This window comes from Nannobrachium achirus, assembly GCF_963921795.1.
Source record: "Nannobrachium achirus genome assembly, chromosome: 12".
In the NCBI taxonomy this organism is placed as follows: Eukaryota; Metazoa; Chordata; class Actinopteri; order Myctophiformes; family Myctophidae; genus Nannobrachium; species Nannobrachium achirus.
In genome coordinates, this window is record NC_137832.1 from 36169668 (window position 1) to 36197579 (window position 27912).

The following is a 27912-nucleotide window of genomic DNA, read 5'->3' on the forward strand; positions in this document are numbered from 1 at the left end:
CCTCTCTCTCTCCCTCTCTTTGTGGGACATCTTGTCTCTCGTCCAGGCCCAGTACTAACTACATGTTGTCAGTGGAGGGAAATATTATCCCAAAGCTACAAAAATGTCTTTGATGTTTCTGGGCAGGGGCTGGCCTGTTGAGGGTATTGGACATACGCACGCACGCACAAAGGCACACACACACGCACGCACGCACGCACACATTCTCACCTACTCACTCACACATATGCGTTAGCAATATGCACGTGCATGTGTGCTAATGAAAGAGAGAGAGTACACATGCAAATGAGCACACACCAGCCTGCATAGAGATTGAGCCAACACACACGTGCGCACACGCATGCACGCACGCACACACGCACGCACGCACGCACGCACGCACGCACGCACGCACGCACGCACGCACGCATGCACACACACAAAGTACACAAAGTACACAAAGTACACAAAGTACACAATATCAGACATACTACATGAAAGGGTGGGTCTTTTAACACTCTCTCTTTTAATGCGCTGAGAATTACACATTCCATGCACGTACAGTGCGCGTGCGTATGTGAGTGTGTGTGTGTATACTTGTAATATGCTTGTGAGGGCCAAATGTCCCAGCAGATAGTATAGTAGAATTTGACGAATGTTTTTGTGAGAATTATCCTGGTCCTCACAAGACAAATGGTTGAGTTATGGTAACATATACAGTATGTACATAATATATTGTCGTTCAGGTGGAAACATTGTATGTCCAAAACCTTCCCTTTTTTGTTATTATTATATTAAAAACGATTTAAAATAGTGGAAATAGCTGATCTACAACACACAAAAGTTGTGTGTTGTAGATCGTGTTGTGTGCTTGTAGAGACACTTTTGTATGAAGCAGGGCTTTAATTTACCAACAAAAACTATCAAAATTTTTAGACTTGGAGATATGAGGTTTCTGCCCGACAGTGACGATATATTTTTGAGTTTGGCTTTACAATTAGGAAAAGATTCATGATGGGTTTAGAATAGATTAGGCATTTAGAGGTCGACACATTGTGAGCTTGTAGATCTGAGGCTATTTTCAATGTCATCCAAAACCTGTTGATGTCCTCAACAGTATAGTAATACAAACTGTGTGTTGTGCGTGCGTGTGTGTGTGTGTGTGTGTATGTATGTGTGTGTGTGTGTGTGTGTGTGTGTGTGTGTGTGTGTGTGTGTGTGTGTGTGTGTGTGTGTGTGTGCGTGCGCGTGTGAGTCAGACCACCCATCGCTCAGAAAACAGTGTGTCTGTCATCGAGCTGCCCAGTGCGTTAACACTCCTCCATTTATTTGTCCATTTCTCTGTTTACACTGAGCCCAGCCTGACCCACACACTGCAACATTACAGGAATACAGTATATGTATAGAAAAGAATACATATCACACCACTAAGCGCTACAGTATGTACTGTACAGGCCTACATCATGTCCTCTACCACAGTGGTCTGTGGTTTTCAACCTTTTCAGGCCGCAACCCCCCAAAATAATCATATTTGAACTGGGAACACCCCCCCCCACCCACCCACCCTGACAAGCACTTTGAATGCAGGAGATTACGTTATTTTGACTTGATTCCACAGATAAATATTGTGAAAAATCTATTTTTTTTTTGCCTCTCTATATTATATTATTATTTGACAATTTGGTCCAATGTTTGACCACTTTTTTATAGTTTGTTGGTTATTTTTGATGCAGTAATGGTATTTTAATTTGTTGTTGAAAAATGCTTACATCGTCACTTCACTGTCATCTGGGGACTCCCCCAAAATAAATAAATTAAATAAAATAAAAAATAAAAAAGTTTAGTGGTCGGGAGTGGCTTCCCTGATGGATTGCCACACATACCATCAGTTTCTAGTACTTGCCGCACCCAAGCATTTGCTACTCACATAAGTAGATTTGGCAGTGCCCGTGATCGTACCCATGAACTTGTGGTCCAAAGGACGCTTGGGAACTGGAAGGTGCCCAGTACGATCCTGGGCTCCCCAGAGTTAGTGTCGAAGAGTCCTTGAGCAAGACTCTGAAGCCCTTATTGGAAGCCTTGCATGGTTTCCTCTGCCATCGGTGTGTGAATGTGGATGCACAATCATTGTAAGGCGCCTTGGATAAAGGCGATATTTGCCCACTTGCAATACCCTCATGGTCACGGCCCACCAGTGGGCCCGACCCACAGGTTGAGAATCACTGCTCCATATACCACATATGTATAGAAAACACCCTACATACAGGCCTATAACCCTGTTACTGAACATAACCACTAACCACACAATTAAATATACACTGCAATGCAGAAAACATGAAGGTTTGGTTTCAATTAATACCACGCTGCCACATGTTTACATATATGACACACTCAATTAAGACTTAAGAGTCGATTCAAACGCTTTAGTTTCCACTATAGTAATAATAACATAGCAGCATTCTCTCTGTTCTGTCCGGGGAGGTCATTGGGTGTGTTTGATTTATAGGCTTGTCCATCCCAAGAAGCACAGCGTGCATGCTTTAAATCCACACATCTACAGTACCCTCCGCACCGCTCATCTGAAGGCTTATTTCTGTTGTCATGTGGTACTGTACGTCATTCGATATGTTTGCTTTATATCCTTGCTCCTTCCCAGCATGCAGGCTTTTTTCTTTTACACGTTATTTTCCATTTGTGCTCCATCAGACAATAGGGACCAGAGGAAAGAGGAGAGCAGGCACGTGCACACATAGACATCAAAGGGGGCTTGAGCCCCTGCCCTTTTACACTCGGGTGACTGAAAAATAATCACTTCCACTCTGACTGCATTTATCAGTCAAATTGACAGGTAAATTCTCTCCCTTTTGGCCCAGGAGAGCAACACCTCCACCCCTGCTGCCAGCGGAGGTTCTATTGTCTTCCAAATGTGAATTAGCATTTCAATTGACCTCTCAAATGGGGAGCGCAAAAGGTGTGAAATTCTCTCCTTGCTTCTGGGAGGGGGAGGAATGGGTGAGACCTGTCTTTATGACTGATAACTAGCAGTCAGAGTGGTATAATGGTATATTATTTCATACTTAGGAAACGTTTCAAAAGGGGAAAAAAACGAGAACATATGTCTTGAGTATTTAGGAAAAGTCATGGAAGGGGAAATTTCTGAGACCTTCGCGGGGAGAGTTATTGCACTTTCAAAATCGGTCAAAATTACCTGTTAGTCACCCGTGTGTTTATCCGTCTGTAAGAAGCTCACAACGCGTCGCAGAGTGACGCGCTGTAAGCTTGGAGGTCTGCTATTTTCAATATTTCCACCAAAAGGCCCTTTTAGAAAGTTCAGCCCCTGCCTCCCTAACATTCTCTGCACGTCCCTGGAGGAGAGAGACAGAGACAGAGACAGATAGAGAGAGAGAGAGAGAGAGAGAGAGAGAGAGAGAGAGAGAGAGCTCATAATATCCCACGTTCACGGTAGGCTCCTTAACACAGTGAGCCAGCAGATGGTGGTTTTAAAGCATCACACACACACGCTGTTATACGGTGGTAGGGTTCTTTATTTTTCAATACCTGAGAGGCCGTTGGGTATGTTTGATTTATAGCTTTGCCCCACCCTGTACACAGCAGCATGTCACTTTTAAACACATTCATTTGTTTTAAATACATACATGGTGCCATGCGCTTGGAAGTAGGAGTCTTTCTTTTCTATATAGTGGGAGGTCATTGGGTATGTTTGATTTATAGCCCGGTCCCTCCCTCCCGGCTTTGTTTTCACATCTCGCCCAACTGCACCCCCCCCCCCCCCCCTTCCCCCATTCAGTGTGGAAAGAATTAATCCAATTCTCACATAACGCACGCACGCACACGCACGCATGCACACACACACACACACACACACACACACACACACACACACACACACACACACACACACACACACACACACACACACACACACACACACACACACACACACACACACACACACGGCTCCATTCGGCTTGTCTCATCCTCTTAGACCAAAGGATAAGCACTGTTTGGACATTTCTGGATCAAACAAACATTCGTCTTGTCTTTTTGTTAATTATTCACAATGCTCTGAAAATGAGGCGTTGTTTGGTCATAAAGTAGAACAACATGTGGTTGCCGTATTCTCCCCCACATGCATTGTTACTAAAGAAAGAGCTCAACTAACCATTTCATCATTTATACCTGTAGAACATTTGAGGTTAGTCTTATATAATCGTTGCTCCTTTCTTCTTTAAAGGAGCTATAGCTATAGCTATATAAAATAAAAATTATGTTTCAAAAAAATAAGCTTCATTTGTGTGTTTCTATTCAAAGAGCGTAAAATAATGATAAAATAATCATCCCTTATCAATCCATAGAAGAGGGATGTAAACAAAGTCTTGTGGTCGTTTTTTAATAGAACCATGTATGTGAAGCTTAATCTTTTTTATAAAGTATTTTTTATTTTAGCGTCTTTTTCAAGAAAAGGTTGACTAATAGCTCCTTTAAGTTGTGCATGTATCTTTACGCATGTTGTTAGAGAATCTTATTGTATTGTGTTATCAACTCGAACAAAATACCTCCTGTAGGCATCCTGAGGATTCTTTCTTTCTTTCTTTCTTTCTTTCTTTCTTTCTTTCTTTCTTGGGACTATAAAGGGAGTGTTTTTGTGTGGTTTCACTTCATTAAATAAGCTCCATGTCAGGGCTGACATCTCCTACTCCCTCTACCTTCTATCTCTCTCTCGCCCCATTTTTTTTTCCTTCTGTTTTCTCACTTTTCTGCTCTGCCTCCCCTCCACTGTTTTCTTTTTATCATCTTTCCTACTGTCTATTTTCTCTCTGTCTGTGTATCTCTCCGTTTTTTATCCCTCACTTGTTCTTTTTGCTGCGTTTGCTCTCTCTCTCTCTCTCTCTCTCTCTCTCTCTCTCTCTCTCTCTCTCTCTCTCTCTCTCTTCCTACCCCTCTCTCAGTGGTGTAAAGTAACTAAGTACATTTACTTACAATTTACAATTTTGAGATATTTATACTTTACTTGAAGATTTCCAATTTCCAATACTTTTACTTCTACTCCACTACATCTCGTATCCAAATATTGTACTTTTACTCTGCTACATTTATTTGAAAACTTTAGTTACTAGTTACTTTGCGGATATAAATGATTATATATAAAAAAAAAACATACATTAATCCACTTTAGCCCTATTTTATACCTTGGCTATTTGAAAATCGATGCGACGCGTTGTGAGCTTGTAGATCAGCTATTTTCAAACATTTTGTACTTTTGGTACTTTAAGTACATTTTGATGCCAACACTTTCATACTTTTACTCAATACATTTTGAATTCTGGACGTTTACTTGTAACAGAGTAATTCTATATTGCAGTATTGAAACTTTTACTTAAGTAAAATATGTCAGTACATTTTCACCACTGCCCCCTCTCTCTCTCTCTCTCTCTCTCTCTCTCTCTCTCTCTCTCTCTCTCTCTCTCTCTCTCTCTCTCTCTCTCTCTCTCTCTCTCTGGAGTTTTTCCACATTCTTGCCCCCTGTCCATCAAAGAGATGAAACCTAATTTACGCTGCATGGCTGCATTTACACTGAAACCAAAATCGGAGGTGTAAAAGATCCGATCCTTTCACACCTTTTTAAATAAACATAAATCGGTAGAAATCTCATTCGGGGCGCTCTTTTCCTTATTTATACAGTCATAGGAAAATGTCTGATCTTTGCTATGAAGAGTTAAACCGGCATTTTGTGCTCCAGTGTAAACACAGCCTCCGAGGGCTCTCCAACCATTTAGGTTTTCCACACACTTGTCTAACATGGTTTGGATGTGATGTTGAATATATGAGGGTTTGAACTGTATGAAATATGATTTAATTGTACGGATGTGATAATGGGATGGAACATAAATTGGATAAAATGGTACCGCCATAGAACACATGGTGTGTTAGGAGGGTGTTTTGAATGTATCAGGTAATATTTTAATATTCAACATGGTCCCAGGGATGGTCAATTACTGTGTGTAAATTGTATTAATATTTGTACAGCAGTAGAGTGGTGAGCAGTATCATATTATTTCCTATAGAAGGACCTCGTCCACAGTACGAGGGAGGAACAGATCATTTCCTAATTGCCGCTAATCACTATAATCTTGTTCTGTCCTCAAGTAAAAAGGACCTGACAGAGGTGAAGGCATACTGCTGTAATTCTCTACTGTCTCTCATATCGTTGCGGTCGGGCCAAAACCTTGTATCTCCAATCCCTGTTTCATTTTGTAATGCTTTTTAGTAAAACGCCCTACTTCATCATACAAGAGTGTTGCTCAAAAGCAGTGAAAATAGCAGCTACAAGCGCCCTCACAATCGCCTACAGTTTTTCACATTTTCTAAAATGCTTTTAAAATAATGATAAAAAGAATGGTCGTGGACATACAAGGTTTCCTCCTGACAGCAGCGATATTTTAACCAGAATGATTCTCATTTTGATCTCCATTCTCTGGCTTTGTGTGTGTTTGTCCAGGTCATGTATCTTCTATAGAGCCTGTATGGACATCCCCAGGGGGACGGAGCTCCTGGTGTGGTACAACGACTCCTACACTTCTTTCTTTGGCATCCCGCTGCAGTGCATCGCACAGGACGAAAACCGTAAGGAAACCCTGGACTCCTTCTTCTCTTCTCTTCTCTTCTCTTCTCTTCTCTTCTCTTCTCTTCTCTTCTCTTCTCTTCTCTTCATATCTTTCTTCACCTCCTTTTGTTCTACTGTACTGTGTACACACACACACACACACACACACACACACACACACACACACACACACACACACACACACACACACACACACACACACACACGCGCACACACACACACACACACACACACACACACACACACACACATACACACACACACACACACACACACACACACACACACACTAAAGTTCTGCTGTGATTTGATTGTCCTTGGCATCATGCTTAGAGATCAGATGGTTGATATCACACTAGCTCTATGCTTTAGGCTGTTTGCTTTGTGTGATGTTTCTCTGTCAGTCAGCAGGGAGGGACAGATATTATTGTAAGTACATGAGCAGAAGATATGCACATGCACACGCGTGTGCACACACACACACACACACACACACACACACACACACACACACACACACACACACACACACACACACACACACACACACACACACACACAGAATCAGTAGTACTCCAGAAATCTCTTTTAATATTTCTCACTCTTGCTATTATTATTATTAACAACCAACCAACATTATACCCATAGTATGTGAATGATCATGTGATATGCATCTTCAGGCTTGTATGGAGTTTACTCCTGTGTGACAAAAACACCACTTTAAAATGAAAATGTTTTAGGGTATACAGTATGTTCACACTAGCCGCCTTAAAAAGAAAATAATAATAGGCGCCACCTTTTTACATTATCAAACTGTTGGAGAAATGACCTAAAGGCCTCTGCATAACGGCCTGCCTTTAAAAGATGCTGGTCAGAGCACTTTTCATGGGCGAGTGGACTAGTATACAATGTTGAGAATAATTTAACTTAAGACGTGGACTGCTTTTTATCAGTTGTTGATGACAACGCAAATGCAGAGCTGCTCGTCTGAGCTGATGCTCCCACTTATTTCTCACTGTCGGCCAGGGAGGCATCCACCGCAGCATCCCTCTCCTGCCTAAAAGAACCCCAGTATATTAAACCTATAATTTATTACCTAATGTAATAATATTGTACTCATTATTCACTGTCGAGTTGTGTTTTGTTAAAGGCAGACCCATTGAGACCTGAGGCCGATTCTACAAATGATTATTCTAAGGTTTTTTAGTGGTGCTCAAACCTTTTCATATCAAGAACCCTCAGAATTATATATATTTGACCGCAGACCCCCATCTCAAAATATTTAGTTCCAGAGACCCCCAGAAGTAAAGATTTGAGATACAAATGTTCGCTTTAGTCCTGTGCCCGGGGGGTATGCGCAGTATGAGGGATTGAATGTAGGAGTCTCAGAAGTAATGTTGGAGAACCCAGACCGGTGCCTGTTGGGCAGAACAGTCACCATTGACGTCCAGTTGTGCAATACCTGTCTGTGATGTAGGCATTGTTTCAGCATGCAGCTGTTACCATGGAGGAGACACTGTTTAGTATCAGTGATGTCAGCATGCTCATCTCCAAATTTGGTAATTCTTTTGGTGGATGTCACCATGCACATCTCTAAATTTGGGCATTGTTTCAGCATGCGGCTGTTACCATGGTGGCGCCACAGTTTAAAATCAGTGATGATGTCAGCATGCAGACAGACGGTCAAACGGCCAACGGCAGACGGACAGACAGACAGACAGACATTTGGTAAATTAATTTAGATATTCAAAAGATTAGCAAAAATGGTCACGACTTACAAAAGTCGCAGATCTACAAGCTCATAGTGCGGCACATGAGCTTGTAGATCTGATATTTTTGAATAGCCAAAGTATAAAATAATGGTTAATGTGGTTAAAATCTAAGTGACACAGATGCGTTCCAGGTTAATCCCAGTAAGTAAACGATTTGTATTTTAGAATATGAGAAGAAACCTAGTGTCCCTTGGCTAAAATAGCTGATCTACACATCGCATCGCATCACAATACGTCTTGAGCTTGTACATTAGCTACTTTCAGCATTTCTTGTCTTGAGGGGACATTGGGTTAGATATCCCCTGCCCATCAAAATATATTTCCCATAAAGTCTTGCTTCTGTGCTTCAAGAATTCCATCTTTTATGGAAACACAAGCATTTGTTTTGGATTTCGTTCTAATTTTATTACCAAGCTTAAGCCCTTTTGTGGGAAATAAAAGAAAAGAAAAGAAAAAAAATCCTCCGCCACAAAAACAATGTTGCCAACACCGACATCTTTTAAAGCAACTTGATTTAGTGTTCTGACGTGGACGATCTCTGTAATGTGTGGGCATACTGAACAGGCACGTGCACACATAGACATCAAAGGGGGCTTGAGCCCCTGCCCTTTTATCAGGCTGTAAAAAAAGTGTCCTCTCCAGACATGAATGCTATAGTGAAAATAGCCGATATAGTCAAAATAGCTATTTTCAATATTTTCACCAAAAGGCCCTTTTAGATAGTTCAGCCCCTGCCTCACTAACATTCTCTGCACGTCCCTGATACTGGGAGCCTGTGAGTCACTGAAGACCCACCGTGGCTTGTTCCACATCTGTCAATGAGCACTTTCACTCCTCATACACACGTGCACGCACGCACGTATGTAACTCTGATCTGCTCGGGCTCTGCTCACCAATTTCAGACATTTGACAAAAGGACTGCCACTCTTTTTTGTTGTTTTCAGAGATGGTTTTAAAGGCAGCAGAGCCTCTCCGTCTTGTCCATTACATTTTTTCATCATTCAGATCTTCTTAAAATATCTCTCATTGACATAGTCATCGCTCTCGGGTAGAAACTTGTATGTCCATGACCTGTATGTCCGTCCTTTTCAGGAACTGAAAAAAAAGAAGAAAAAAATAACCTGCTGTATTCCAATCGATCCAAGTTAGTCAGTCACAAGTTAATACTTTACCAAAGTAGGGCATTATTATATGTGTATGTATGTATCTCAACACAATAATAGACAGTTCTGCTGCTGGTTTGATAATATAGCTGTTCTATAATCAATTAAGAATCATGTCATCATCTGCATTTTGTTGGATGTTGATTTGATTGGATGTTGGTTTTGGTTGGATGATTAAATAGATTACAGAGGTTTCGGCTGCACTTCACTCTCTCTCTCTGTCTCTCACTCACGCTTCCTCTCCTCTGTATCCCTCTCTCTTCTAGTCGCTGTTTTTCTTCACGTCTCTCCCTCGTTCACTTTCCTTCCTCCTCTCCCCGTCCTTGCTCTCTCCATCTACCATGTTGTTTACATCTTGGACGTTTTATGACCTCAGATTCGTCAGTCATTTTGTTTACACTGTGCACTTTTCCATCCAAACTGTTGTCCGCTGCAACAGTGTGGATTTGATAGATACAATATTGCAGAACGCTCTAACAAAACCTTCTGCACAAACAGAAACGGGATGCAGTGAAACAGCCAGGATTCATACGAGACTTCATTATAATCGTTCAGATCCTAATGAAAATAAGTTGAGCTGGGAGTCTTGGTACGGTGAAATAAAGACAGCGCCGACTTAAGAGACTTTGTGCCACAGACTGTCATGTTATATGTTGGCAGTATTCATCAACACAAACTCATGTACACAGTCTACACACGCTCGCATAGCCATATCGTACTGTATATATTTATAAGCACGCACACACATTTCAAAACCACAGAAACATTCTAACATTGTTTGTTGCATTAGGATCTTGTATCTAAGCTGTCTGCTCTAATCTAAATTGGGGACATTATGCTATAAACTAAAATTTGAGTTATATCAAACCAGACCATAATCAGTGGATAGCTAAGCCTGTTGCTTTTGTTATCCACTGATTATAGTCACAATGTATATTTCTCTTTGATTTAGAGTGGTCTAGAGTTGTAGACCGACAGTTTTCTGTGAGTTTGTTCCAGATTTGTTGTGCATAAAAATGCTGCTTCTCCAACTTTTTGTTCTGATTTGGCGGACATAAAGCTGACCTGTCCCAGGCGACCCGAGGGGTCTGGATGGTTCATGATGCACAAGATCAGAAATGTGTTTTGTCCCTAAACCGTTCAGTGGTATCTTAAGACGGGGAACGCAGTATTATAACCATTATTTTATGCTTTAACTATAAAATATAGAGCAGATCTACAAGCTCACAGCGCACATTTGTGCAAGATTCTATAAAATGTCTTCTAGATCAGTGGTTCTCAAACCTTTTCCATGTCAAGGACCCCCAAAATTACATGTATTTGGCCCCCATCTCAAAATATGTTGTTCCGGGGACCCCCCCAGAAGCAAAGATTTGAGTTACAAATGTTTGCTTAACAAATACATATATTCAAAGATGTGCACACATTTTCACAATGTTTTAAAAATCACACGCGTGTGAACTGAGCGGTGGTTTACCCACCAACCCCCCCTCCCCCCTTCCCCCCTGTGTGTGTGTGTGTGTGTGTGTGTGTGTGTGTGTGTGTGTGTGTGTGTGTGTGTGTGCCTGGTCTGGCCTGGCCTGAAAACAGCGCCCCTCCCTTAACATGTGTGGTCAGAAAAGGTACTACACCACAGGCTTGAGGCTACATACGGACGCACCCACATACACGTACCTCTACACACACGGCCACGTATAGGAGCGGCGTGACCACCGCTCAAAAATAGCAGATCTACAAGCTCGTAGCGTAGCTTGTATATCTGCTATTTTTCAATAGCTAAAGTATAAAATAATTCCAGGCCCCTCCACCTTGGGCCCTAGTAACTCAGTCCCACTACCCCCCCCGCCCCCCCCTGATCCAATAGCTTGGTCAAATAAGGGTTAAAAGAATTAACTGCAGACAGACTTCAAAGGCACTTCAACTGCTGTTTTCTGCTGCACAAACTGAACACGCACATACTGTACAGTACACACTCACCCACTGAAGATGTTTACTTCTCCCCCCCCCCCCCCCCCCCCCCCCCTTTTTCCCCAAAGTTCCCAGGGGTGTCGCACCAAATGCTGGGCCCTGGGTACAAGGATTCATTGCGGGGCCCCTGAGCTCACAGCGCGAGCTTGTAGATCTGCTATTTTTGAAACATCATGAAAATCTTTGAATATTTCAAATCCTTCTGAGTTTTTAAAAAAAAAACCTATGTTTCTATGTCAGTGGAGCTCAAACCTTTTCATGTGAAGGACCCCCAAAATGGTATGTATTTGGCCACGGAACCCCATCTCAAAATATTGAGTTCCAGGGACCTCCCCCCTCCCCCCCAGAAGCAAAATTTGAGTTACAAATGTTCGCTTATAAAATATTCAAAGATTTGCACACATTTTCACGACTTTTCAAAAATAGCAGATCTACAAGCTCGCAACTCGGCGCTGTGAGCTTGTATATCTGCTATTTTTCAATAGCTAAAGTATAAAATAATTAAAGCCCCTCCACCACCGTGGGCCCTAGTAACTCAGTCCCACTTTCCTACCCCTTGTGACGCCCCTGAAAGTTCCTTCCAATCATCCTGCTTCAACTTGACGCTCCGCAGCCTCTGTGACATCTAACAACAAAAACATGTTGCGGACAAAAAAAAGACACAAAACGTTACATGATTTAAGTATTTTTATTATATTATATTATATCCCCAGGGGTCTTTATTGAATCAGAGTGAATGGAGGGGGACAAGACTTCTCCCACATGTATCAGGTTACGGCAGCAGGATAAATGTGTGTTTCTGTACACAGCGTGTCGCAACGGGCAGGAATGTGGGGATGTGGGTTCTCTGTGTCCGCATGATGAGTCTGGAAGGAGCACTCGGTGTCTGGTCCCAGTCAGGAGAGGAGAGGAGAGGAGAGGAGAGGAGAGGAGAGGAGAGGAGAGGAGGAGAGGAGAGGAGAGGAGAGGAGAGGAGAGGAGAGGAGAGGAGAGGAGAGGAGAGGAGAGGAGAGGATGGGGAACAGTGGTGGGAAAAGTACTCACATAAAAGTATCAATACTGCAATGTAGAAATACTTTGTTACAAGTAAAAGTCCAGAATTCAAAATGAACTTGAGTAAAAGAACAAAAGTATTGGCATCAAAATGTACTAAAAGTACCAAAAGTAAAAGTACGAAATGTTTGAAAATAGCAGATCTACAAGCTCACAACGGATGCGACGCATTATTTTCAAATAGCCTAGGTATAAAATAGGACTAAAGTGGTTAATGTATGTTTTATAACTAACTAAAGGTTTCAAATAATTGTACAGTAGTGGAGTAAAAGTACGATATTTGGACCTGAGATGTAGTGGTGTAGAAGTAAAACTAAAGGAAATTGGAAATACTCAAGTAAAGTACAGATACCTCAAAACTGTACCTTAAGTACAGTACTAAAGTACTTAGTAAATGTACTTAGTTACTTTACATCACTGGGAACTAGGATAGGAAAGTAGAGGAGAAGAGCAGAGGAGAGGGAACTAAGAGAGGGTCTGAACCCGAAAGGCAGTCGGAGACAGAAAGGCAGAGAGAGAGAGAGATGAGATAGGAGAGACAAGACAATAAGTGACGGTCAGAGAGGACAGAGAAAGGGGGTGAGGTGAGTGGAGGGGAGGGGAGGGGAGGGGAGGGGAGGGCAGGAGAAGGTCATCATATGGTTCTTATAATAATAATGAGGTAGGGAGGGAGGGAGGGGAGGGGAGGGAGGTGAGGCCTGTCTTGTAAACAGCATGCTGTTTACTGTGCCAGAACTGAAGAAGAGGAACGTATTCGTTCCTGTTGTCTGTCAGGAGGAGCACAGTAGCAGAATGAGAGGACAGACATGAAAGACTCCACATGAAAAGAAAAGGCAGAGAGAGGAGGGATGGAGAACAGATAGGGAAGGAGAGAAGAGGAAAGCAAAGCAAGCTGGGCAGGGGAGAGAGAACAGACTTTCAAAAACAGAGAGATGGGGGAGAGTTGTCAGAAGAAAAGGAGCATATACCAGCACCACGACCTAATGCTTTAACCTGTGTTACGTAATGGCAATAGTTCTCATCCTTTTCAGGCCGCAACTCCCAAAATAATCATATTAACTAATTAACTAACTAACTTGCCATGTTTTCTTAGAACATAACATTCTTCAGTATTGTTTGCATTGTGCCAAGCACCTGTCAGATACAGTAGCCTAGTGCCTACATCAGTAGTTCCCAAACCTTTTAGCTCGAGACCCAAAAGTGAAATTCATTCATGAAATTACATAGCTTTTGATTGATAAAATCAACCAAAATATAAAATATGCCATTTTTGCCATTCATTATTGGACCCGACATTGTTTATTCAACTTAAAGCAGTTTAAAATAGTTTTAAATATTAAAACGTATAAAGTAGGTTTAAAATGTAAAATAGTTTTAAATGTACAGCAGCTTTTGGGAACCAGAGACTGGTACCTACCACCAGTAATACAAAATATCAAAAAGCAAACGCTGTATTAAAATTAAGTACATTTTAAATCATTTGTGTGCAATTTATATTATTGTATGTTATTATTGTTAATATTAATAAATGTGCTATCAACGAGTTTGTACTCGATGAGGCAGATGCCTCATTTTATAACAAAACTCTTCGTCCCTGTATGAGTAAAATGATTTCCTTACCCACCCCACACACCAGATGATTGTAAATACTTTATTGTGAAAACACCGACTCTGCAGTGTTTGAAATAGATCTGCATAATTCTCACATTTGAATGATGTATTTCATAGACAGCCAAAATAATATTGACATACGTTTGTATATGTGATGTTTGTAGCAAAATGAATTGAGCGTGTGCTCGCAGTGCGTAATGCATAAGTCAATAGCGCCGCGGGGAATTTACAAATGGTATAATTATCTCCTCATAAGGTTATTAACAGATCAATGGGCCTGTTGGCTGGCCAGCAGAGCTCAACTGATGAAGGATGGACGGTTATGACGACTCCACCACAGAGGCTGTTGGATTCTGTGCTCTGAAGTTCAGAGCGAATCCAAATACACTGACACGGGAGCAGGGGTGTCGCACAAAATTCTGGGCCCTGGGTACAAGGATTCACAGCGGGCCCCCATGAACGCATTATTACGCATTGTTTTGTGCTTTGACTATTGAAAATAGCAGATCTACTGTACAAGCTCACAGTGCGGCGCGCTCGTAGATCTGCTATTTTTGACAAATCGTGAACATTTGTGCAAGTCTTTGAATATTTCAAATCCTTCTAAGGTTTTTTGAAAAACCTATGTTTCTATGTCAGTGTAGCTCTGGTCCATAGCGTTAGTGGAGTTCTCCCTAACGCTATGTTCCTCTACATCCGTATTCCTTGGCAAAACCGGAACACCCCGCCGTCTGGTCCAAAAATAACAAAAACTGTTTCGCCCCTCATCAAACCAAAGGTATCAGTGGACAGTTGAAAGCTTACTCTACTTAGTGGACGAGGTCTGAGCCCCCCACCACACGATTAAAATACATTTCTAGGGCTAAATGAAAAATATTCCACCGGATGGAGACGTTCTTACAGGTTTTTACGAAACAGCGCTTCCAACGTCGCAGAGTTGAATAACACCCAGTGAGACTAATGCTCAGTGTAATTCGGTCCTCTGACCTGCGCGGCAGTGGTGAGTTGGCACCTTGATGGCGACGACAAATAGTGAAAAACGAGAAGAAATGGAGTCTCCATCCGGTAGAATATTTTTCATTTTGCCCTAGAAATGTATTTTAATCGTGTGGTGGGGGGGTCAGCCCGCGTCCACTAAGTAGAGTAAGCTTTCAACTGTCCACTGATACCTTTGGTTTGATGAGGGGCGAAACAGTTTTTGTTATTTTCGGACCAGACGGCGGGGTTTTCCGGTTTTGCCAAGGAATACGGATGTAGAGGAACATAGCGTTAGGGAGAACTCCACTAACGCTATGGACCAGAGCTAATGTCAGTGGTGCTCAAACCTTTTCATGTGAAAGGACCCCCAAAATGATATGTATTTGGCCACAGACCCCCATCTCAAAATATTTAGTTCCAGGTACCCCCCAGAAGCCAATTTGAGTTACAAATGTTCCCTTAAAAAAATACATATGTTCAAAGATTTGCACACATTTTCACGACTTTTCAAAAATAGCAGATCTACAAGCTCACAGCGCGGCACTCAGTGCCGCACTGTGAGCTTGTATAGCGGCTATTTTTAATAGCTATAGCTAAAGTATAAAATAATTCCAGGCCCATCCACCTTGGGCCCTAGTAACTCAGTCCCACTTTTCCCCCCCTTGTGACGCCCCTGCATGGGAGATAAGGTGACATTTAAGAACGCTTATTTCAAGAGGATGGCTGGGAGTTGAGGAGTGACGCTGAATACGGTTGGCAGGCTGGAATGGCAGGCAGATTGGCAGGTAAGCAGCTTTAGTGTAGACAAGAGTGATGCTGCTGAGCACAAGGAAAGACAACATGTAAAAAACAGCGATCAAAACAAGAAGGACTAACCACTAAGCTAGGGAGGTCTGAAGCATGTCACTACCACTGAAGCTAAAAGTGAACTTGATATACAGTATGAGCAACAGTTCATATACAGGAGATGTGATGAGTTGATGGATGGCAGGTGTGTTGGCAGAGGGAGGTGATGAGCTGATTGAAGGCAGGTGTGCGTGATTCAGGTGAATGACTTGCAGGACAGGAAAACAGACAAGCCCCCGACAGGAGATGTGTGATGTGGCATGTGGGTGCGGCTTCTTCTGGTAATACAAAACCCTTGATATTTTGGATATATTGTTGATGTTTATTCTGGCCAAAATATTGATAAAAATCAACAGGCTTGTGACTGAAAGCATGCAGGGAAATTAGGCAGGATGGCTGGATGAATGATACAGTTGACTGGCCTGTTATTTATACAGAGGGGCATGTAAGATGGTTTTGGGAGGGAAACATCACTTTCATTTACAGTACTCCAAGACAAACTCGCTTCATGTACTGTAGTTTCAAACATGTGATGTGAAGCATGATGAACCGTTATGTTGCCCTTATGAGTCCAGAGCAGAGTATGTTGGTTAGAGCCAGGGAAGATGGACCTTTATTGGAAATACAGTTCATCTCCTTCAGCCAGCTGATGGCTGCTCAGATGGTCATCATGAGCACATCATTGATAAAACAACTTTATTTATGAGAGAAAGGTTGAAAGGCTAAACATTTAGTAAAGTCTAAAACAATAAGCTAAGACTAAAAAGAAAGGGAGATTTGATTTGAGCTAACTGGGGAAAGCGTGTCTGAAAAGGTGGGCTTTGACAGAGCCTTTTGAACACGACATGGGTGGGGATGGCTTCGATGTGAGGGAGGTGGGAGTGAGTTCCAAAGGGACAGGGCTGAAACTGAGAAAGCCCTGACTGTCACCCTAGGTACTGTTGTTTGTTTTTGGGGGGGAATTCCAGGAGGTTGGCATTACCAGACATGAGGGAGCGGGAGGGAACGTGCCGACGTGGTGTTGGATGGGAGGGTAGCGGGGAGCCTGGTTGTTGAGGGCATTGCCCTTGTAGGTGGTGATCAGTACTTTGATGTTATGATGCGACTTCACACTAGATGCTGCACTGCCTTGGGATGTCAGCAATACACACCAACACTGATTGGTTGGATGGTTCTCATGATATGCTTAGGACACACACACACACACACACACACACACACACACACACACACACACACACACACACACACACACACACACTTGTGGAATTTATAGATTCTAAGGGCTGTATTTTGATTGTCTTAAGTACCAGCTCTTATGCTTTTTTGATTGATTGATAATTGATTGATTGATTATTTTATTAGACAAAAATGGAGAACAGTACAAGTGTAGTCCATACAATTGAAATGTAGTACAGTACAAGTACAGTTAAACACCCTGCCTAAAAGGAACATCCCAATAAGACTTTGTACGGTCTTTTCCCCCTCTGTATTTAATTCATGAACGTAATAAATAGCAAGCAAAGAAAAAAGACAAAAATATCGCAGTTATAAAAAAACACTATGTACAAGATAGGGGAAACAAGGGGGTCGGGGTGCTCACTTCTCGCCTGTCTATGGTAGACCTCCTTCTTTAACTTAAAGGCCTGTCCATACTGTCTCCGACCACCGAACTTTTCGTCAGAGAGTTCTGACTTCACAACCTGCAGCTTTCCGAACTCTAATTCGGGGTAATGCTTTTCAGATGCAAGTGACGTCATTTTGTAGTTGAACCGGGACTTTCAGATGAAAAGATTGGTGGTCGGAGACAGTATGGACAGGACTTTAAGTTAAGGCATAAGAGCTGGTACTTAAGACAATCAAAATAGAGCCCTTAAGTGTCCCAATTGGGTACCACACCTTTTTTATGTTCCCCACTTGTATGTACTTAGTGTATCTGACATGCCCTATAATGCATAAATATATAACTCACTCCTGTCTGCTTTTCTATCTCTCTGTGTGTATGTCTGTCTCTCTGCGTCCTGGTCTCTTGTCTCTCTGTGTGTATGTCTGTCTCTCTGCCTCTCTGGTCTCTTGTCTCTCCTCCTGTCCGTCCGTCCGTCCACCCCAGTGAATGTCCCGGCCACCGTCATGGAGGCCATGAGCAGACAGGAGTCCCTGCAGGCCTTCAGCAAGAACGGCAAGCCTCCCTCCTCCTCCTCATCCTCCTCGTCCTCCTCGTCAGGCACCTCCTCCGGCCTGCCGCCCTCCCTGCTGCGCTCCATGGTGTTCCCCCACTCCCCGTGCTCCCGGGGCTTCTCCCTGCTGGGGGACAAGCCCGGCGGCGGGATCGGCGGCGGCGGCGGCGTCGGCGTCTCCTCGCACGAGTTCGGCCCGCTGGGCTCCAAGAACCAGCGCGTCCTGGCCAGCCCCACCTCCACCAGCCAGCTCAGCACCGAGTTCAGCGACTGGCACCTGTGGAAGTGTGGCCAGTGCTTCAAGACCTTCACGCAGAGGATCCTGCTGCAGATGCACGTCTGCACGCAGAACCCCGACAGGTAATTTGGACAAATTCACGGGTGCATGTTATGTATCAGAGAGGGTACAATTAATTCAAATGGACCCATAAGGGTCCATTTGGTTTCATTTTACACTCTCAAGAGTTAAAGATCATCTCTAAGGGACCGGGTCCATTTGGTTAGCAACTCTCCATCATTTAGCTGGGGACCACTTGGAATCCCCTCAAGGACCACTGGTGGTCCCCGGACCACCACAGAAGTAAATGGTTAAAAGGTTTGTGAGAACGGAGAGAGAGAGGTATACAAACGCAGTAAATATTTTCCCTATTTTCATTCCAAAACATGTTTTTAAACTGGAAATGCAGCAAAGGAACTTCATGGAAAGTGAAACACTGTTAACGTTAGGAATGTAGTCGTACAGTTGGACTTCCTGGAAACAGGCAACTTCTGTTGGCCGACATGAGGACTTTGGTGCGTATTTGTAGGTGTCTGCGTGTACAAAAGTCACTACAGGTACGCAAGTGTTTGTGCTGGTGAATGCATGCCTTTGTGTATGCACACACACGCACACACACGCATGTGTGTGTGTGTGTGTGTGTGTGTGTGTGTGTGTGTGTGTGTGTGTGTGTGTGTGTGTGTGTGTGTAATATCATCCAACTTAATTAAATGCAAGGAGGGGGGCTGGTGTGGGGAGAAGAGCGAGCAGAGGGGGTGATGGTGGGTGTGGGGAGAGGGGATGTGTATTGGCATTTTTTTTGCTTAGCCTTATTTATATATTTATTATTATTTTTTCTGCGTGCGGGGTGAGACTGAGCTTTGTATAAATCAAGGCAGCGTGTCAGTGAGAAATACCTCGGCTAACGGTGACGCGTCTAGGAAAACAGATGCCAGTTATTCGATAAACTAATATTCATAGGGAAGAGAAATGTGGGCTGGCTGCGGCGGTGGCTGAAGTCAATGTGGAGCTACCTGTCAATAGGAAGGTTTTATGAGCCCGAGGACCAGATAAAATTCAGCTGAACAAGCCAAACAGGGACTATAGCACGGGCACGGACACACACGCACACACGCACGCACGCACGCACGCACGCACGCACGCACGCACGCACGCACGCACACACACACACACACACACACACACGTTCGCATGCGTGCACACGTGCACACACATGGGCCTCATTTTCTGCATACATACTGTACACACCTACTGTACTAAGCACTCGAAACCGTGCTACACCGACACTCTGCACAGACTCATGTACTGTAGGATACACATGGTTGTATGTTGGGATGTGTGTATTCTTACACAATCAACCTATGAAGATGAACAAGGTCAATCTGTCTCTGTCTCTCAGCTTCTCTCTTTCAGGGACGTGCAGAGAATGTTAGAGAGGCAGGGTCTGAAGTTTCTAAGGGGCCTCTTGGTAAAAAATATCATGAATTTGCATTTCTTTCACCCCATAGTAAAAACTGCATTCATGGTCTGCAGAGGGCACTTTTTACCGACGTATAAAAGGACAGGGGCTCAAGCCCCTTTGATGTCTATGTGTGCACGTGCCTGCTCTCTCTCTCCCTCTCTCTCTCTCAGGTTTTGATCCATATGTATTGATGTTTAGTTTATTCAAACATTTGGGCTAAAGATGGATGGATCTTGTATAGCAAATGAAAAAAACATCCCTTTGGCCCCATCAGATTTGCTGACTGTTTCTTTTGCTGGATTTCTCTGAAGTTTTTCTTCTTCTGTGGTGTAATCCCCCCCCCTCCTGTGTCATTTTAAATAAATCCATCATCAGAGGACCGGCTTGTTTATGACAGGAGGCCTCGGCCCGTCACGCAGTGAAACCACTTTTGATTTGGTTTGAGGGAACTGTCTTTATTTAGCAAACTGACTGTTTAAACTAATGCATTACAATGACTGATGTATTAGAGTAACATATGTATACACTGGCCTATATTTCCACTTATAGAGCTAACAATCACATAAAAATGTGAGACAGCAAGACATTTTTTAATAGCTTTGATGCTCATTTAGTAAACAATGCTGCTAGAGTGAATGACATGCTAACGCATAAACTCAGGAACATATATTTCCACAAATACTGTAGATACTACAGCAGTGATCTAATAACCAGAGCTCTGTGATTGAAGTGTTTACTGTGCGTGTTCTAGTGGGTATAAAAACATCACATTCTCATCTACCCATTCCTAACAGTAACAGGAAGCTGTCTAGATCAGTGGTTCTCAACCGTAGGCCATACAAGTACCTCCACTAATGTTTTTCCACATAATGTTTTATCCCTTTTTGTGGGAAATATTTAATTTCATAATAGAAGTCAGTGGGGCCCATGCTGATCTAATCCATGTCTTCCTGCTGTGCTGGCACCTCTATTGTTGCGACCGAAGGTCGCATATACTCTGAAAAACCGTGTCGCTTGAGTGTCCTTCCTTCCTTCCGTAACCTCTGTGATGTCAGTGCGAGTTAGTCCAGTCCATCATGTCATATGGGACTACCGTCATAGACAGTAGCCAAAAGAGAAGGATACACAAGACTAAGAAAGACAAAAAAAGGAGGAGGAGGATAAAGATACCAAAAGGAGAGAGAAGAAAGGGTGGATGAGGTACAATGTGTCTCAGAAAAGAAAAGGAGGTGGCAACGGGGGCGGCTAGATAAAGTTATTAGGCCTGGATCCGACTTTAAGTCGACGCACAGGATTCCAGAAGTGTAGCGCTTATTCGCTCTTGTATCAAACTGGTACTCGAAACGTTCTTAGAATTTAATATATATTTTCTAAAGTAAATATGGGGGCGGCTGTGAAAAAAAGAGAAGAATAAAAAAGAAAAAAAGGAGGAGGAGGATAAAGATACCAAAAGGAGAGAGAAGAAAGGGTGGATGAGGTACAATGTGCGGTATCCTCCTTGTCAAGCTCGACGTTGGTCATTTGGACCTATACATGGAGAAATGGAGCGAACCTGTTTGGCCTAAACATGGAGATGTGGTACAGAATGACTCATATATGGGCATAAAAAGTATGTCATGTGACTTCACTTCCTGTACAGACAGTCAGACAGACAGCCATTGACTCCGGCCTAACAATGGCTACTGTCTATGACGGTAGTCCCATATGACATGATGGACTGGACTATCTCCATATATAGTGTTCTCCACATCTCCATGTTTAGGCCCTATCGCTCACACCCTAGGTGGGGTTGGCGATAGGGCCTTTCTGTGTGGAGTTTGCATGTTCTCCCCGTGTCTCCTAGGGTTGATACCCTCACAAAAACATGAACAAACTCCCCCCAGAATGATAACAACTAGAATCGTCAGAGAAATGCTGTGGTTGGCCAGATAGTCAAGAATTGGCGTCACCCTGAGGTCGCATTCCACCCTCAGGTGTCTTACTAGTATAGCCTATCTACAGAATTATATACAAAAAGGGGTTGGATTACACCCACTGAACCTTGAACATGAAACTCTTCTCCTTCATTCCTTCAAAGTCTTTTTTCTTTCTTTGACCTGACAGAACTGATGGTCATTGGTCAGTGTTGAGGTTTGCTATTTTTCTGAACCGGCTTGCAGTAACGAGGAATGCTCTGGGAAACAAAAGCCTTCCAGTCACCAATTAACATTTATACAAGGCCCTAATTACTAATTAAAAGAAAACTGTAATGAGCCAATTCACCTTTAATTAACGGTAATTATCTATTATTCGGGGATGTTTTGTGTTTGTTCAGGCTCAGCATAGTCCCGTTGATAAGTTGAGTTTTGCTCTATTTGCATAGCTCTAAAAACATGAATCAACTAAATTGTTAACCAGCTACACTACACTTGTCGAGGAATGACTATCATTAGCCTTTCATGTGTTTTAAAAGGTGTCGTTTACTAAGATACAAAAATATATAGTAGAATTTCTTAGTGTAATGGCCTCATTGTGCCCACTTCATATGGTGGTCTATAACTCTTGAACCGTAGGTCGTAAAATGTAAATGTTCCACATTGGAGCTATATGCCATTCTCATTCGATGCTGGGGAACAAGTGTGAATCATTGTACTGTATCGTAGAAACGCTGATACAACTGATACAGCCTATGACCTGAACATGACAACAATTCAGATTTAACATAAATATTCTTGTTCACACAATTGTGGGAACACATTTTACACATTTAGAGTTAGAGCAAAAAAGTGCCATGATGATCATTGCTCATAGGCATGTCAGCAGTATTCAAGCGGGGTTGGTTGGTTCGTGCATCTGTCACTTTGGTCCCAAACATCATATACCTCAAAAGCTATTGGCTGGAAAATGCATGTGATAGGATGGCTCCTCCCACTGATGTTTGTTACCCACTGTCCTTAGACCAAACCTTTCACTTGCACACAAGTTTTCTCAAAATCTTAACGGGCAGATTGTCATGAAACCTGAAGATGGAACTGGAAGATGAACCCTAACTAATTTCAATGACTCCATGACATATGGCAGGGTTCCCCAATTAGTTTTCCCTAAGGGCCGAATTATGTCTAGGGTACCAAGCCGAGGGCCACAACATTGCAGGGGGCGACTGTGGCGTTCCCACTACTCCAGCGACAGCTTTCGTCGTTGTCGGGTGAAAATCTTGTATGTCCAAAACCGTTCGTTTTGAATTTATCATTTTAAAAATGAATTAAACTAGTGAAAACAGCCGATCACTACTTTTGTGCGACGGCCTTGTATGATTTGCGAAAGAACGTACAAATTTGGAGATACGAGATTTCCACCCGACAACGACGATATACTAGTGTTGTTGCTGCTCTTATACCACCATTATTACTGGGGTTTGTGTGGGCCAGACAGTAGCCCCCCGCGGGCCTCCTATTGGGGAACCCTGACCTATGGCGTTCTCTAGCACCATCCACAGGCCATAATCTAAGAGGCAGATTGCAGGAAGAACTCTACTGATTTTAGCTTTTCCTATACTGTAGCTGCTGTATACCATCGTATGAGCCAAATGAATGAATGAAACCTCAGACACAATAGTGATGTAACTATTGACCATATGATTTGGACAAATTGCCGAGAGAGGTAGGTGGGAGAACTAGAAAGATGAAAGATTTTCTTTTAGCTCATTGAAGTCCTACTTCTTATTGAGTTTATCAAAGCCTTTAGTCTGTTTCATTTTGACTCCTTCCCAAAAGCCTCATTAAAGGTCTTGCGACTCAAACGGGTGACCTTTTGTTCTTTGAGCTCACTCCTCAAAACCCTGCAGTGATTTACCTCTGCGTTGTCTGTAAATAAGTTTGTACTCATCTTAAAGACTCATTGGTGCTATCACCAATGCCATCCTCATCATCAGCTCCCACTCTAGTTTATTGTCCTAATATGATCATGAGTTGCCCATAAACCACGTTACCCATTACCCTGAACACAAAAACCCTCCCACTGTTATGACATTTTATTGGCTGTTTGGTTTTTGTTCCAGAATCATTTGATGAGTCTAACTGGCTGATGAGAGGACATTATCCCTGATCTCTGCTTTAATAGGTTGGTCAATAGAGACAGAAAGACGGGGGGGGGGGGGGGGGGGGGGGGAGACATACAGGGAAAGAGGGAGACAAAGGGAGATGACAGGAGAGAGGAAACCCGAGAGAAGGAGGCGCAAGATGGAGAGAGGCGGGAAGGGAGAAAAACATTTTTCAGCATATGTGCATAGATGTTTGTATTTGCGTATAAGTCTGTGTGTGTGTGTGTGCGCGCGTGTGCGCGTGCGTGCGTGCGTGCGTGCGTGTGTGTGTGTGTGTGTTCCATTGATTGTGTATTGACGAGGTGAGGGCAGTGATTTATGGGTTGTGGTCTCCGGGGGAATGTCTTCATTTGAGGACTGCTGAGAAACCATCCTCACACAGCGGCCACAGGACCACATGCATTAGAATATGTTTTACTTGATATCACAGCAGCAGCACACTGGCCTTGTCTGTCCCTGTTTCTGCGGGGGTCCATTGACTCGAGGCCATATAGATTAACTGACTTCAGATCAGGGCTACAAAGGACGTAGACTTGGTCTGTCTTCTTTCTAATGTAGAACGTAGAATGTAGAATTCACACTGTGTGAGGCAATTCTCTAAATAAGGAAGTCGGTGACTTTCATACCGGGGTGCTTGGGTCAACTCCACAGAGAAGAAACTTAAAGGGAGGAAGGTGGAGAGCATGGGAGAGCTCTTAACGGCATGACCAATGTGGGGAAATACAATCTCCCCCGACACATCAAGATCACTTTCTTTTCTGCTGCTGTTGAGTCCGTTCTCGTTTACGTCTGTAAGTGCGGGACACTGACGCAGGCCTTGCAGAGGTCCATGGATGGGTGCTACACCAGAATGCTACATGTGGTACTGAACATCAAACAGGATGAAATGTCTGTACGGGGCGCTACCACGTGTGTTAGAGCAGTGGTTCTCAACCTGTGGGTCGACACCCCCAGGGGGGTCCCCAAATTATTTTGGGGGGTCCCCAGATGATTAACTTAATGTGCAACATTGTTTTCTCACTCAACAGTAAATAAACCAACATAAGATCGGCTGTTTTCACTAGTTTAAAAATCATTTTTAAAATGATAAATACAAAACAAACGTTTTGGACACCCGACAACGATGAAATATAACTCATGTAATTGGCCCACTGGCTTGTCACTTTGTCACAAATCTTTGAGTAGCAGCAGCAGCGCTATCTCTCTCTATAGCGCGCAATGAGGGCCTCTCCAACCCTTTTTCCCGGGCTGAATCAGGGGCCCAGCACGTCCCTGTCTCCTGTTGTTGTTTCTCATCGGTGCGAGGGAAACCTACAGTATGAGGACACTGTCAAATCCTGAGTACTCATTTAACTTTGAGAGTTACAAATGGATGAATGAATACCGGGGACTTTTACTGTGTAGACTCTAACTGACTTCTACTGTACAGTATGTATTGGAACTGTACTGGATATGGACGGATTCTGTCTCAAGATCCAGTAGGATCCTAAAAGCCAACAGGAGGCCAAGATCCAACAGGATCATGAGACAGGATGTCTCATGTTATTACAGAGAAATACACAGCAGTCATGGAGAGTCCAAAGTACTATACATATACTTGCATACATACATACATGCGCAATACGCATATACCACTGATTATGAGTGTGCACACTTGCGCGTGTGTGTGAGTGTGTGTGTGTGTGTGTGTGTGTGTGTATGTACAGTACATGCTTTGTGCTAATGTGTCAAGTCTGTTGTGCATATGTGAGTGTTAGCGCATGCGTCTGCCGAGGTGTTCACCCCCCCCCCCCCCCCCCCCCTTTCTCTCTCGCTCTCCCTCTCCGCTGTAATAAACAATAACGGGGCATTAATCTCAGCGCCTGCTGCCTTAATAAATAATATCCACACATTCATCAACTTAAACTATTCACAATCAATGCGCCTCTTCATAGAAAACCCACCTAATAAATAGTGGCTCGGCCCACTGAGGCGTGAACTCGCCGAGCGGGTCCCACTGATAAATGATCAGGGCCCGACGCCACCGCGGCTTTTATGCGGAAAACTGCAAGTGAGAATTTTTCGATTTTTATATTGCACTATTTTACTCTTATTATTTTTCTGGGTGTCTTTTCTTTTTTTCCTTTCCTTCCGTCTTTTTTATTTTTTCCCTCCTCAACTTCCTTGTTATGATTTATTGGAGCGGTGGATTTGTTGGTCTATTTGTATTATTCTAGTTGTGGAACGTCTCACTTTAGTTTTAATATGCTGCCGCCAGGATTTGGACTTGTTTTGGTCACAGAGAGAATCCTTCATTTGCTGCATACAGTAAATGCACAGGAATAGAGACAAGACCTTAATACAGTACTGTAGCTCTAGCATGGCAATAATATCTCACTAGTGCAATTGTCTTATCGCCTTCTATTAATAACTCTCTGCTTCCTCTGTGTTTATTTACCTAGGTCTGTATCATTGTATCTGTTGTGCAGCTTTCAGTGTACCGTACTGGAACATAATATAACATAACGTAACGTGACACAATGTAACAATTCATTTTGCATAAAGTACTGTATGTATTGTCCTAATTGTAGACAGATTAAAAGTAGTCGGGGGCCGTAAGGATATCTCGCGCTAATCAGTCTAAAAGCGCGAGATTTTGCACAGATGTAGCCCAGGGCATGCTCTAATGATTTAGCTAGGGCGCCCGAGTCGGCGACCTTCGGGGTCGCCACAGCGGCCAAATCAAGTTGGGCTCCCATTGACTTTCTATACAGGAGGAAAATACTTAAATTTCTGGGTATTTAAGTAGGATCTGAGGGGTCTAACCAGGGGTTTGTCATCATGCTGAATCCATTGCAAGCATTTGTTTTGCACAAAAAACATTCCTTGGGCTAGAAATGGCCTCAGAAAATGATGCATGTATGGGTGAGCATTCATGTTAGTCGGAGGCCTTAGGGTTTTTTTTCTCATGTTAATCAGTCTAAAAGTGCCAGATTCTGCACAGATGTAGCTCAGGGCATGCTCTAATGATTTAGCTAGGGCGCCCGTGTCGGCGACCTTCGGGGTCGCCACAGCTCCAGAAAACACCCAAAAAACTCTGAAAAGTGATGACTCATCACTTTTCATCACTAAACCATCGTTTTCTGAGGCCATTTGTAGCCCAAGGAATGTTTTTTGTGCAAAACAAATGCTTGCAATGGATTCAGCATCATTACAAACCCCTAGGGACCCCTCACATCAAACTTAAATACCCAGAAAAAAAGTGTTTTTCTGGGTATTTTCCTCCTGTATAGAAAGTCGATGGGAGCCCAACTTGATTTGGCCGCTGTGGCGACCCCAAAGGTCGCCGACTCGGGCGCTCTAGCTAAATCATTAGAGCATACCCTGGGCTACATCTGTGTACATCCGCTTTTAGACTAATTAGCGCGAGATTACCATGTCATCTCCCTTAGGCCCCCGACTATATTTGTAACATTGCTCGGCGAGACTTAGATTTTGGGTCGACATGCTGTTTATGATGACCTTTGCCCCCTGTCACCCCATTCTCTCTCCCGTCTCTTCCATCATTCTAGCCTGATTTCAGACTCAGCTGAAGCTTGAGTCTGACATTGTTCCCTGTCTGAACAATTTACAGGGGGAGGGACTTTGACTTCCCCAGTATCCTCACCTTCCCTATCATTCTTTTCCGCCCTCTCAGACAGAGCAGAAATGCCCTAAACCCTGTTTTTTAAAGAATGAAGAGCTTCTGGTAGGGCCTGTATGTTTTGTTGAGCTAGCTGCAGTTGGAGGTGATGCATTGTGATCTAGTGATAAAGTGTAGAGGTACAGCCTGCTACCAACTCTCTCTATTTGCAGCCAGACACATTGTTTCACTCCTACTGGGTCCTCCCATCTGGCCTGAAACATAGCAACAACACACGCAC

The 27912-nt window shown here is 43.2% G+C and overlaps 1 protein-coding gene across 1 annotated transcript in view; it reads left to right on the top strand.

Annotated features, from left to right (window-relative positions):
- prdm6 (PR domain containing 6) overlaps nucleotides 1–27912 on the top strand; it is a gene marked incomplete at both ends in the record, with an annotated part of 77159 nt that overhangs the window by 42270 nt on the left and 6977 nt on the right. The window contains 2 exons of the mRNA XM_080739216.1: nucleotides 6500–6624; nucleotides 18127–18553. Coding sequence (XP_080595342.1) covers nucleotides 6500–6624; nucleotides 18127–18553 — 552 coding nt within the window. The remainder of the gene's footprint in view (nucleotides 1–6499; nucleotides 6625–18126; nucleotides 18554–27912) is intronic.